Source organism: Drosophila sechellia, chromosome 3L (genome assembly GCF_004382195.2).
Source record: "Drosophila sechellia strain sech25 chromosome 3L, ASM438219v1, whole genome shotgun sequence".
Lineage (NCBI taxonomy): Eukaryota > Metazoa > Arthropoda > Insecta > Diptera > Drosophilidae > Drosophila > Drosophila sechellia.
In genome coordinates, this window is record NC_045951.1 from 4,710,411 (window position 1) to 4,724,107 (window position 13,697).

The following is a 13,697-nucleotide window of genomic DNA, read 5'->3' on the forward strand; positions in this document are numbered from 1 at the left end:
GGGCCACAAAATGGCAAAACGGCTAGTGGGACTGGGACTGCGTCTTTGCCCATCGAACGACTCGCATGTCACCCTGTCATATGCGCAAATTAGTCGTTAGCCGAGCTTTGGTTTCATTCTGTTTGGGACAGCAGTTGGGCGTTGGGAGCTGGATGTTGGTAGTTGGGAGTTGGAATCTCTACTCCCAACTTGAAGCTGCGGCGCGAGTTTAACGACTTTGGCGTTAGAGTTAGACGACGGCGCTGATGAGGCGCATGATAATGGCCCCTGATGGGCCGAGTTCTTGTCAAAGTCGTGAACGAGAACGTGGAGCATTCTGTACAGCTCCATACTCGTTGGCAACGGCAAAGGCAAATGTCAGGCAAAAGTTTGCCATGGAGCCAAATGTGCTCCTCATATGCACGCCAATGCACTTCAACACACATGCACTGCGGGAAAAGATTAAATGAAAAAAAAACCTCAGGCAAACTTTCACAGCACCAGCCACCATATGCGAACTGAAAAAGTTTGATGAAAGCAAAAATATAGGATACATTTATATACGGAGTATGTGAATTTATACTCAGCAAGCTTAATGGTACATCTGTCTTAAGAATATGCATTCTATTATCATAGTTTAAACTATTTCAATCCTTCAAGAGCTTCTGACTTGAAGAATGGCTAGATATGCTGGCTTCCTAACTATTTTCCTCCGTGTAAAGACTCTCACTCGAGAAGACACAGTTCCGGGCTCAGTGTTTTGTGCATTTCTCATAAATATAGCATAATTAGCATGTCGCTGGCATTTGAGCCCTGATTCCCCACCCCTTGGCCCAGCATATTGTCAACGCTTATGGGTTCCTTGACTTCCGAGGCGACTCACCTTACAAGTTGCACTTGCGGCTTAGTTCATTTGATTTCACTTCACAGTGATTTGTGTGTGTGTGCTGCTAGGTGTGTGTAGTATCTCTGCGGAGTTGCATTCTGCATCTGCATCTTAGTCAGAATTATGCAATCATCGTCAGCGGGCTGTTTACCGTTCCGTTTGAATTTTTCCCATTTTGCATATCTGTTCAGTTTAGCTCCTGACTTGCCGCCACTAATTATGCGAAATTTTTGTTCGACTTTTGTGCGTCTCATGAGCTAGGTAAAGACTCCTAATTCACGGAGAAATAGAGACAAAATGGAGAAACTTAATGAAACCTCTTAGTCGAAAGCCAGAAAGGCTAAAGGCAAAGTGGTAATTGCTAATGCCTCGAATTACGGAAAACATGTGACATATCAACCAAGTGCGTGCTCCAAAGGCAACTTGTTGGGAAATTGAGTGAAGGAGTTTAAGAGTCGAGTATTTGAATGCGTTTTCTCCCAGGGAGTTGGTAACCTAGGTATTCAAGTGTATTGCTACTTTGCAACTTTGACTCAAGGGGATTTTAATGCATGAGTACAGCTAGTTATATATGAGTTTTTTGTTTTAAATTTAATCAAATGGTTGAAGAAGACAATTTATAAACCGATTTAAGCCCATTTAATAGCATATATAATATTCAAGCAAACAAAAATGCTCACAACCGATAGTTAAGTGCAACGCAACCATAATTATTATATGAGCTAATCAAGAGTTTTCTCCACCACACCACTCCGCAGTTTTCGTGTCCATAGATACTTGGCCATCGTTTACATAATTCCCCGAAAGAAACACATCGGTCTAACGATCTATACGCTCGCATACGTAAGATGCTCTAATTGACATGAATCCCGGCCACTCCTCCGAATCTCCTGAATCCACGAGATCTCCTGATCTGGTGCGGCACCTGCCATTAGCAGACCCACTTTGTCTTCACTTTCATCACTTTTGGCCAGGCCCAAATCGAGCCAAACGAAACGAAACCGAATCAAGCTGTGTAATTGTTGTGTTTCGCTTGTTTTGTTCAGTTTTCCTTTTGGGGGGCTACGTGGATGTATAACAACTGTGTTGCAGTTCAGTTTCACTTTCCATGCAGCGGCGACACTTGCCGTGGAAAGTGCTGTTTTAAGCTTTTAGTTTTCAGTTGCACTTTTTTGTTCGCCTTGGCCAAAGTGTCGTTAACCCAATTTGAAAGCATTTGGCCAGGAGACGTCGTCAAATGCAAATATGCAATGGCAGACAACAACTTTTGCTTTCGCTGGATGGCGAAGGCAACAAAAACCAGTTCAAAACTTTGCTAACAGAGTCGATTTGAGTCCGGCTATTGGCCGATGTTGCAGCATACCATGGTATTAGAGTATTTTCATATGGCGCCCAATTAGGTGATCTCCCTGGCCAGCAATTAAGTTGATAATTTTATCATAAACTTTGCATCTGCTCCTGCCTGCCTGGGTCAAGTGCGTGCTTGTGGGTGTGTGTGTGTGTGTGTGTGTGCGTTTGGGCCAAGAAAATCACCAACTTATGAGCTGTAATTGCTGCTCTGGGTGGTCCAAAGGACTTTCTGGCCGCAACCGCATGAAATTGTTGCAAATTGTTTACTGCAATTTGTCTTGGCCAAATATTTACGAACACGCCAGGCCCCAAACGAAAATATTATTCAGCTGGCAAATTTATGTGGCAGAGCAAAAGAAAATATGAAATGCCCAAAATTCCCTTCATCAAAAAATGTGTGTGTGTGCGCTGGGTTTGTGAACAATTAGGGATTGGCATAGGGCGGTTGCCTTGCCTGTCACTTTGGTCTAGACTGGGCCATAAATTATGCAGTCCAGCAACAGCTTGAGGGGGCTCCATTCGGAGGAACGGAAATATTTAATGTGATCTCGGGCCAATGTTCTCTGCTAGATATTTTCTTATGCATCCAGAAAAATGAGAAAATGATGGGACCAATATGAGTTTGCTTTCCTGAAAGAGTCTAGAATATGCAGTGCCAAGGAAGCCTTTTAGATCCGAATAAACGAATTTAAAATGCACCTTAAAGAGAGATTTTAGGGCTGCAGTTATTTCGGTAGTTGCCCCGAAATAATTCGATTTCGTAGCAATTTCTTTTTCTGTGCAGCAACGCTCCTGCTGGTCGAGCACTTGAGTCTAGAATCAGTTGCAATTTGCATGTGGCGGTCAAGAGATGCCAATGCCCCTGCCACTTTTCCCGAGCACTTGGCCCAGTTGGGTTTGAGTGTTGCCAATCCGAGAGTATTGGCCAGCGGTTGCATAATCATTCGTCGGCCAGCATAAAGCCATAAATATTCTTGTCCGAACTTTAACTTTGAGCTATTTTCGATTTTTAGTAGTTGGCCATCATAAGTGGTATCCCACTTGGAGTTTCATTCGGCTTTCCACTTGTCTCACTGCACTGACCAAAACTTTTTTGTGGTTTTTTAGTTATATTTAAATTCTGTGTGGTCACCTAGCCAGCTAGCAATTTTCTCAGTAGCACTTAAAGCGGATGGCAATTTCCACAGCAGCAGCCGGCAAAAGTGTAAAATAAATTGGCAAATATATGGGAAATATCGGGTATGAAAAGCCAAATGAAATTGATTTGCCATTGAGGGTGGTGGTGGAATTTTGTGAGTTGATTTTTGCCAATTTGTGTGGCAGCCCGAGAACGTTGCAACAAAATATTTAAATATACCAAAAACGGCAGAGGGCGCATTGCAGGCGCTCTGCTAACGAGCCAAACCAGCACTTGAATATACAAATACAAAATCGTCATAGACCATATATAGGTACTATATGCAATTGCTTAAAGCCAGCACTTTATGTCCATGCCAAGTCAACAACAACAACGCACAAGTTTTTAATGTCAAAAAGTCACAACGCAGGCACACACTCACACTCACACGCGCTTCATACATACGGACCAAAGTCGAAGCCAGGGCACTAGCTTGGCCAATAAATTCTGTCTCAATCAATATGGCAGAAACGGGCGGAGCTGCAGCATTCACACGTATCCGCCAGATACTCGAACACACGCTTGCCAGCTCACCATTTCGTTCCCAGCATTTCCAGCATTTGCTGCCGGCGTTAGATAAATTCTTCCTGCAATTCAATGCGTACACAAACTGACAGCATCCAACTGGCTTTCCTATGGCCACAATCCCTACGTGCACTGGGAAGAATATGTCATACTTACATACTCTCAGATTGAAAACAGCCCATTATAGATAAATCGGAATGTGAAATATATTTTCTTTGTCTTTGGAAATCAATAGCCAAGGATTATGTTTATTTAAAACGTATTAAAAAATGTTCAAAGATTTGCGAGCTTATTGTTAGTTGTACTCAGTTCTCTCTACCCGTTTCTCTCTGTGTATAAAACTAAATTTACACAAATATGCACTGCCCTGTCATTGCCCCATCCCCCCTGCTGTCGCGCTCCTGTCAAAGACGTATCTTATCTTCATTTGCTGAACTAAACCGAACCCCACCGAACTGGACTGAAAATTCTCAGCTGGATCTTCGTTCTTTTCCGCTGCCGCACGGACCCACTCGCTTTCCCGCTACATTCCTGGCAACGTTTTCTATTAGCCAGCGCCTTTGTAGCCTGTCCAAAATCATTTGGGCTATTTAACTTTTAAGACTAATTAATTACGAAACGACGAAATGAGCAATGTCCGAGCGACGCTTTGACTCTGTAGTTTCAGTTACGTGGCGCAGCATTTCCCATTCCCACTCCAGTTCCCATTTTCCCTCACCGATTCCCAGCCCATTCCCATTTTCTTTTTGGGCTGATTTTTCTCGACTCGTTTTAATTACTTGGCTCGGTTCGGCTTGGCCGTAGCCAACTCAAGAGGCCGTGGCGCACCGATGTCGACTTCTGTGCGGTTAAAAGTTAAGCTGCTCCCTGGTTCTCGCTGGTTCCTCTAAGTAGCCGTGGCCATCTCGTATCTCCAGCTCCACCTCCACCTCCATCTTCAGCTCCAACTACAGCTCCAACTCAAGCTCCATCTGCCCGTTTTCATCTCCATCCATTGCCGTGTAATTGACGCCGTTGCCATGGCTGTGTGAGAAATTCATCGCCTTCTTGAGTTCATGAACTTTGCCTCATTTTATATGATATTTTCTTTCGGGCGATTCGGCCTTTTAAATGTTCTCACTTTGGGATGAGCGACTTTAAGTGTTTCGGTAGCCGAAAAACATTTATGTGAATTTAAGTGAGGAATGAGAGATTTATTCTGCCTTTATGTGGGATTTGGGCTACCAAAGTACGCGACATAGATCATCCCAGTTAGATTCTAAATAAACGGCGAACGGGAATATCTGGAATATTTAAACGAAGGCCAAGATCATTTGATTAATTACACAGATTGCTTGGCTTTTTTCGAAAAGATATTCGTTCTTTGTGGATTACAAACGAGTTTTCTGTGGACCGTAAGTTGCAGTACTTTATGAGGATTCCCCACGGAGTTAGCCAGCTATTTTTGGACCGGCTGCATTGTTACTGTTGTTGAAATGTCTGTCAATTCGGGTATTTTTCAATTTATGTGACTCTTAATTAAAAAATCGACGATGACGCTGATTCGACGCCGACTGATAGATTGAGAAATTGAGCCGGTTAACTTGAACTCGGCTATTAGGCAAACGAGATTTTTGTGAGTTGTCGCCGCTGCAATTTACAGTTGCTCGACCGCTCCCCGAAATCTCTCTGCGTTTCACCCCCCCTGAGGCCAACGAAATAATCCAGCTTTTTGTTCGAGCCAATGAACGAAAAAGTTGTTACCAAAACTAAAAAGAAAACAAAAATATATAAATACATTTAAGCCAGTTCAGGTGACGCTCAGTGACCGCTACTTGCACGAAAATGGCGTCGATTAGCGTTAATCAATTTGCCAGTTGCCTTAATATATATATCTACATAAAGATACATCTATAGGTATATCGTATATTCTCCGGCTTACACACATCGTAAAGTGGCACAAGGTCTGGTTTTTGGGCTTGCGCTTGTCAGATATAGATACCATAAGATGTATCGCATATACACAGATGTAAGTGTAACGGCCAAAAGCGGATCAACTACTTTTCGCCGGCGTGTTAATGAAAAATGCGTTGGCCGCCGGCGGCAGAGAGGTGACGATGCGAAGGGGAGCTGCGGGGGAGCCGAGCGGAGGAGCGAGTTCATCAACGGAGCAAAAACCTTGTCGCCACGAAATGAAACGTGTTCCATTCCTGGAAGCCTCGTGGGGTAAACCGGGGGAGCAGGGGGCCCAAGTCTGCTCTGCTATACCCCCTTCAACATATATATCTGTCACTCACCCCCGCCTCCCAGTCTTTTGGCCACGCACGAAAGTTGTTATCGCTGCCACAGTTAGACACTGAGACAGTCCCTGACTGCCACTCTTACCCACTAGACAGATATAGTGGCTGGTTGGAGTTAGTGGAGTAACGTGGGGAAGATTAACTACACTTGGGAAAATACGAAGTGTAGAACATTGAATGGGGATACCGAACTACAGGATTAAGATTTGCTACCTGAAGAACTGAAAAGTTCTGGCTAATAAGAAATTGGCTATACTCTAAAAGATATGTGAATATAAGAAATACATTTTAATTCAGATATAAGCTGAATATATATATATATATATATATATTGTATATATAATCTGTACTTTAAAGGTTAATGAACTAAGCGAATCTCAATTTTGTATCTTTTGCTTTAAATTTCTACAACTTCTAGACCATACTCAGTTGTAACCCAATCTTTGCTAGCTCGTTTAACAACTATTTCGCCAAGTGCCGGATAGTGGGAGAAGAAGCAGTAAACTCTGGCTATATTGGTCAGCAGGGGCTCCTTCCTTCGAGGCAGGCAGTCCTGCCTGGCATTTAAGTAAATCGCTCTCCTTTGTTTTCCTTTTTTTTGTGAGAGTTTTATGGTGCGTTTAGTATTTGTGCAGGTTTACTTGTGTTGTCACGATGTCGCTTAGTGTTTGCTTTTAATTATCAAATCAGCACATGATCGTTGCACTGCCGACAATGGCGGCGATTATCTCTGGTATAAAGATGATTATTATGATGATGATGATGATGAGGCTGCTGTAGGCTTATCCCAAAGACATTAAATTAACATTTTATTTGTTCAATTATTGTGTATATTTGCCAAGCATTCCCGACTGTGACTAAAAAGGCAAATATTGTTGCTGGCAAATAAACTGGAAAGAAACCGAAAGGTAAATTGAGGAAGCAATAAAATTCGTTCAATTCATTTGTCTTCGACTTTAAGTGAAATATATTTTATGTGAATCACCCCGAAATACAATTGAGTCCCTTGCAATATAATTTACACTCACCTTTCCTGTTCCGCATTAAAAAATTGAACACTTTACTGTTGGCTAATCGAAAACTCGGCCCTTTTTGGCCGACAATCGATGGCTGTTCCAGGTCGATAAATCAGCCAACGAAGTATTTCATGGTTATCGCCGACTTCCATCCGGTTTGATCTCATCCCAACCGATCCGATCCGATACGATTCGATTCCATCCAATGCCAATCCCAAGACCCAGCTTCAATCCGTCCCCGACTGTTTTCCTTTCACCTTTCGAATTCAATTAACTGCAGCCGAATGCCGGAGACAATCTACAAAATTCGTTAAGCAAATGGTGGAGCGTGGGATTTGTGCTTTTCCCTTCCGTCTCACCCCACACCCCCATCCCTCCCGCCGTAATAGCAAATATTTGCCATCAACATTTTTGCACTCTAATTTCCTCAGCAAATTTTTGGGACTCTGATATCACGCGCGCAACGCATAAAGATTGTAAGTGGGGGTCGTCCGAAAAGATAGATATTTTAAAATGAAATAAAAAAAGCACGAAACTGTTGCAGTTCAGTAGACATAAGGGGCAGGAGTGGCGAAATTTCGTCACATATTTTTGCGTAAATTGCCGGAAAATCGCAAATCATTGAAGATAAACATCCAAGTCAAGAAATGAACAGAAGCCAAGAAGCCGCCGGAGAAGATGGGGGTAAAAAATCAGTGGAAATGTGGGAAAAACCGGGGGAAAACGGGACGGAAAAGCGCACACAACCGCTGAACCAAATATCAAACAATGTTAAGCAAACACTCACTCAAACACACACAGTCAAACAGAGATTCGGCGATGGCAATGGCACAGGCGAAAGGCATCCAGCAGGCAGCTTAAAAATCCAAGGCACTGGGAAAAATTATAAACAAGATATTTGAACTAAAAAATGTTGTTTAAAAAACGCCTAGAAAACACTATAATTGATGGAAAGCAAACACAGTTCAATGTGATTTCGAAACTAAGTTTTATGATTTGTTTTAGAATTTATCTTTTGGTTTTATATCCAACAGTTATTTTTCCAAGTGCATATCAGGGGCTCAGTTCTGCGGTCGCTGCCTGTCGACGAGCCTTCGATGCCAATAAAATCGGGATGGGGGCAGGGACCGGGAAAATGGGCCAAGAGTGCACTGAAGGGGCGCTGGAGATACTCGTAGACTAGACAGAGGGCAAAAAGCTGGCGGGGCCGAAACGTTTTCGCAACGCTTGAGTTGCCAGCAAAGTGGGGGAGGAAATCGCTGGGTCTTTGAGGGAAAATCGGAGGGTTTCAGTTGAACTGCAACAAGCGTCGTTGCAGTTTCCGCATCGCAGTTCGCTCGCTTTCCACGCATCTCCCACTCGCTGGAGCTCACTTCGCGGCTCCTAAAAAACAGAAACCGAACGGGGAAAACAGCAATACTCCATAAGCTAGCCCAACATGCATGGGGTCTTGACGTGTCTATAAATATTTATAAGCCGCGCTGAAAGGACACGATTATGCAGCAACCTTGAATGGCTCTAAGCGAAGCCAAAATTCGGATTCACGCGAGTTTTGGGAACGTTTGTTGGGTAGCAAGATACGTTTGCTGCCCTTCAATATGTTTCAAAAACTAGAAATATACATTAAACAAAAAAGTTAATTTAAATAAGGTTTAAATTATATACTTTAAAACTATCCAAACTTCAAGAGGCAGGGTTTATAATTTGCGATTATTCCCTCCATTTAATCCGCTTCTTACATCCGGCTACAGTTTCGACTTCACCTGGTGCATCTAATCAATTTCGGCCAATATTTGGCCACCTCGGAGCGAAAGGAAGCCTGAGATTGGGATGGAGATTGAGCCCGAGAAGGAGCTTGTAAATTGTATTTAGTCACCGGCTGGCTGATCCGACTGCTTCCTTCCAGCTGAATTCACTCGACTTGCAGCCAGATTTCTGGCTTGGATCGGCGCTCTTTAGTCTTTAGTTCCTGGTTCCTAGGCCCACCAACTTTTCGCATTAAATTGAATTTAGTTTGATTGCGTTTGATTGTAGCTTATCAGAGAGATTTATGCTTCGTTAAACGTGTGCAGTGCAATTGAAAGGCAGAGGATGTGGTACAGTGCGGCGCATTTGCATAATGCTCCCGATACGCCAGCAAAAAGCTCAACAGTTTTTAATTAATGCATGTGTGTGCATTTGTGTGTGCTTTAGCGAGAGTGAAAAGCGTTATAAATAGCTGTGAGGCCTTGGGCCCAGCCATTTCCATTTCCACAACTGATGATGACTGCTCCTCGCCGTTTTCTCGGCCTAAAGTGCGCACTTATTTAGCCATCTTGCCATCTTTGCCGTTTTGCCATTAGGCAAGGAGCGTCAGCAGCGCTAGAAAACTCTCACTTTGGTCTATTAATGATGATTCGCACGGAACAGTCGTAAACTCAGGTCTTGAGCCAAGCCGCATTTAACCCTATAAATGCTTAAAAGAGGTAGAGTAATATGAAAAAATTTATGTATATTATTATACATCAAAATAACAAATCAACATAATTTATTGGAATTTTCAAAAATATTTAATAATATTTAATATTATTATTTTTCAATTTATGATTTCATAAAGTCACACGCTTGCACCCTTTGAAGGAGAAAGAACCATCTAGGGTTAAGCTGCGACCAATCCAAGTCAAGTTGAAATATCATCAAGTTGGATAGAAATGATGCCGCGTTAATTGCGGCGGCCTCCAAGGCAAATGCAATCTAGCCTTCACTTTGCTCGTTGAGGCGTTAAGCTGACAGTTGGCCACCTGCAGCCACGCCCCTTGCCAACACCCAACACCGGCCCCCTTTTCCCTTTCACCGCCAGCAGCTTATCATTTTGGGCCTGGCCATGACGCGTGATGCGTTTTGATAATTGCGTGCCGGTGGAAAAGGGAATTCAGTTAAATATGTGAACATTTATGCTTTATATGTATGTACATATATACATATATATTCGGCAACATTGCTCGCATCGGTGCACAATTAAAAGCTGTCAAAATTTCACTTTACCAAACGCCTCCCCCTTTGCTCGCATTGCATTTGCTTTGTTTTCCGCCATTATCATCAACGCCCATTGCCTTTTGATTGTCTTTGCATTTGCACAATTCATCGCCAATTTTAAAATCATTTTCACACACGACTGCATCCCACCTCGGCCCGGAAATGTTTATGGCCAAAAGAAATCAGCGCCCACGCACCCGCACTTGCACCCAAATACTACAGTCTACTATGATAATGAAGTTTTCCACCCCCTTCCAGGGGTTTATGTGTGTAGTCCGGAATTTCCCCATCCGATGCGATTGGCACGGAGCGTGTTTGTTTATCTGCCGAGCGGCCAATGCAAATTCAGCCACGAATACAAATAGAAGCGAAATGAAATTAAATAAATTCAGGCCTTGCATCGCTGCTTAATTGTGCGCAACTTTCAGCGGCTAAATTAAACGTAAAGATTGCAATTGTGCAATTGCGATGCCGCTTTCGATGCCGAAAAATGCAATTATCACATGAATCCCCCCATACACACATACAGACTGGAAAGCACTCAGCGCACTAATAAGATAACAATATATTTATGTTTACTTCCAGATAAAAAAAAATAAGGCAACAGCAACAGTAAGAGAAAAACCATTGAAGAGCGGCCAAGACACCGAGATTAAACAGGTAAGATAAGGTGCTTATATCTCAATATTCTGCACGTATTTGCATGGCTGGTCGAGTCAAATTTAATCAGTTTTATTGTATTTGCTCTTTTGAGAGACGCTTTCGTTTATTTTGGCCATTTTGTGTGCCGCACTCAAACAGATTTGGATTTACAGTCCAAATATTTGTTTACTCCTTCCCGTCGAGAGGCGAATTGGTGGTTCAATAGATCGGCGAACTATTTTGACGGTCCTCTAGTGAGTTTTGTTGTTTGCTTTTATTTAGCTTTGAACAAGTTAACTTTTGGGATTAAATACTTCCTGCATTGTGGGAAAAACTATTCAAACAGATTTTACATAGTAAAAGATGATTTTTTATAATGTTCTCAAATCATTTTATTACGCGTTCTACTGGTTGATTGAAGATGAGATAGTATTTCGTATACTTTATGGTGCTAACAATGGCGGAGCTCAGATACATGTGATATTTTCGCTTATATTTCTGGATAGTCGGTTCCAAACAGTTTGTTACAAACTAATGCGGCTAGTTTGGAGCGTGCTCTTTTTTTGGATAGCCCACAAGCACTAAACTCGCAATTGTCCACGGATACGCCCATGGAGAAAAATTTACCGTTATCAGAGCAACCTAAATATTTGAAGATGATCTGGGGGCGCATATAGACCAGAACCATGCAAGGGTGCATATTCTTCCATTTTTGGGGCAACTGCCTGTCTTGCGACGATGTCTTTGGCTGGACGACAGTCGCCAGCTTTTTCTTTACGGCATTATACAGGGCTGCGACATCAATAGAATCGGTCTTCCATTCCTCAGTAAGTTTGTAAACGGCATAGGAGGCCATCTTTTCGAGTATATCATCCCCATCGCTTCCCGAATTCTTTTCTGGCTCGGCAAACAGAGCTTTCATTTTGGAGGTTAAGATTTCCCGCAGAGCCTTCTCGCAAGCTGCATTCCTTGCTGCGTTTACTGAAGAGCCCTCTGACTCGTATTTTTTTGAGTTAACAACAATGTGAGCCAAAATCTTCCCCTCGTGGTCTCGTTTCATTATCATGGAGTCGATTGTCACGCCCTTTAACTCGTACAAAATCATAAGGGCATCCTTCGAGTTCACGTCCATGGTCAACGGGCGAACAAGGCGACTAGTGGCCTTTTGGGCACGCTTCTTTTTCTTTTGCTTCTTAGAGCCGCTGGTTACCGTGGCAACGTCATCGGTTAATTCCGACTCAGAATCTAATGGCTTGTCGGGCGTATTACAATCCATTGCATTTTTCTTCAAATCATCTATAACGAAAGTAAGCAAATATTTAATATAGGTTGTGCCCTGTCTGCTCTTTTTAAATAAAAGAGGGGTAAAATAAATGCTAATTCTTAAAGCAAAAAAGTGCTTGTCATGGTGCTCATTTTTTTGCATGTGTGCCTTGTAAATATATATATATACCTGTGAGCGGAATAGTTCCAGCAATTGCATCCTCTTGGTCAGAATCATTTGGGATCAATAGGTCCTTCATATCATCGATTTCCAATTCCTGCTCCAATTCGTTGTCGAGAGCACTTAGATATTCCATTTTTTTAACACAAATTAGATCTGCTTCTCGAAAACTTTTGTAATGTCACGAACACGTTCTGAGTTCAAGTGACCGACGTTCTGAATTAAAGTGACCGTATCTAAGTAAAATTATTAAGAGGATATTATCGATAACTCCAAAGCATTAGGAAATTTCTTCAACACTGAATCACTTTGAAGTTAACAGTGCTGCTTATTAAGCACTAAAAATGAAAAGGCTTTATATTTACAATGTAAAACTAATGCCATTCTTATGCAAAGGAATATGCCGCTAATATGCAAAAAATATCAGAATAATGAACACGGATATAAAACTAAAAGGAGTTATTATCGATAGCTCCAAAGCAATAGGGAATTTCTTTAACACTAATTAACCGTGGCCAAAAGTACTCCACTACTCTTGACCAAACTAAACGCGCATCTGAAGTGCGTGGCAACCTCGAAAGTTTGCGATACGGTCAGCGAAGAAACTAAACTCATTTCCCACACAAATAATTATCGCTTGATAGACGAGCAGCTTGTGGGTGAGAGGGGAGTTGAGTGGATTGGATAGGGGGAGGAGCGGATACCGCAAGGCCAATCACAGCGTCATTGAAACGGAAACGGAAACTGCAAGTCAAATGGCATTCGGCCACAGGAAATGAGGCGCACAAGTGCCTTTTGGAAGAGTGCGAAGATGGTGACCGCATTTGCTACTCGGCGACCGCAAATTAACGCGAATATTCCGCCGACCCACACTTCTGGTATTGGCACTTCTTCGAGCACGACTCCGATTCTGATTATGATTCTGATTCTGATGAATTATTAAACGAGTGTCCGATGCAGAAGCATCGTCATCATCATCATCGTCTTGTCGAGCGACCAAGGCAACGTTTGTCAACGTCTGCGGGCTTGGGGTTTTGGCCAGGGATTTTCTTTAGTTTTTTATTTTTGCTTTTTTATTTTGGCACTGCCTGAATAAGCGCTCAAATGAACACCGCAATGAATGTGCGCCGCATGACAAACACGTAAAGTTTCTTTTGAAATTAAGCAGCATTTGCTGCCAATTCTTAACTACATCAGCGCAGCGCAAACTTTGTCCTCTCACCCTTTGCCGAGTAGTTTTTCCTTTGGCTTCCGTCGGTTACTTTTTACTGGGTGATGCTGGAACGCAAAGAAACTGGACATTTCCTGAAAAAATATTCTGTTCTTTGTGTTTTATCAATATTTGGGATTATAGCGTACTAATTTTTGTAGCTTAATTAAAAGC

The 13,697-nt window shown here is 42.5% G+C and overlaps 2 protein-coding genes and 1 pseudogene across 2 annotated transcripts in view; 1 reads left to right on the forward strand and 2 right to left on the reverse strand.

Annotated features, from left to right (window-relative positions):
• Nucleotides 1-13,697, forward strand: part of LOC6610826 — a 107,581-nt gene that overhangs the window by 50,033 nt on the left and 43,851 nt on the right. Inside the window, exon 4 of the mRNA XM_002035356.2 lies at nucleotides 10,813-10,887. The gene's annotated coding sequence lies outside the window, so the exon portion shown is untranslated. The remainder of the gene's footprint in view (nucleotides 1-10,812; nucleotides 10,888-13,697) is intronic.
• Nucleotides 4,637-4,957, reverse strand: LOC116800963 (annotated as a pseudogene).
• On the reverse strand, nucleotides 11,165-12,520 carry LOC6610821. Its single transcript, XM_002035351.2, has 2 exons — nucleotides 12,323-12,520; nucleotides 11,165-12,165 (listed from the first exon to the last, which is right to left on the reverse strand). Exons 1-2 carry the CDS (start codon nucleotides 12,447-12,449, stop codon nucleotides 11,360-11,362), a joined length of 933 nt encoding a protein of 310 aa, XP_002035387.2. The 5' UTR covers nucleotides 12,450-12,520; the 3' UTR covers nucleotides 11,165-11,359.

Bases quoted from the DNA above. Each gene is read 5' to 3' on its own strand.
- LOC6610821 (XM_002035351.2), bottom strand. From the start codon at position 12,449: ATGGAATATCTAAGTGCTCTCGACAACGAATTGGAGCAGGAATTGGAA. The intron at 12,166-12,322 runs GTATATATATAT...CTTTCGTTATAG, and splicing joins TGGAACTATTCCGCTCACAG to ATGATTTGAAGAAAAATGCA.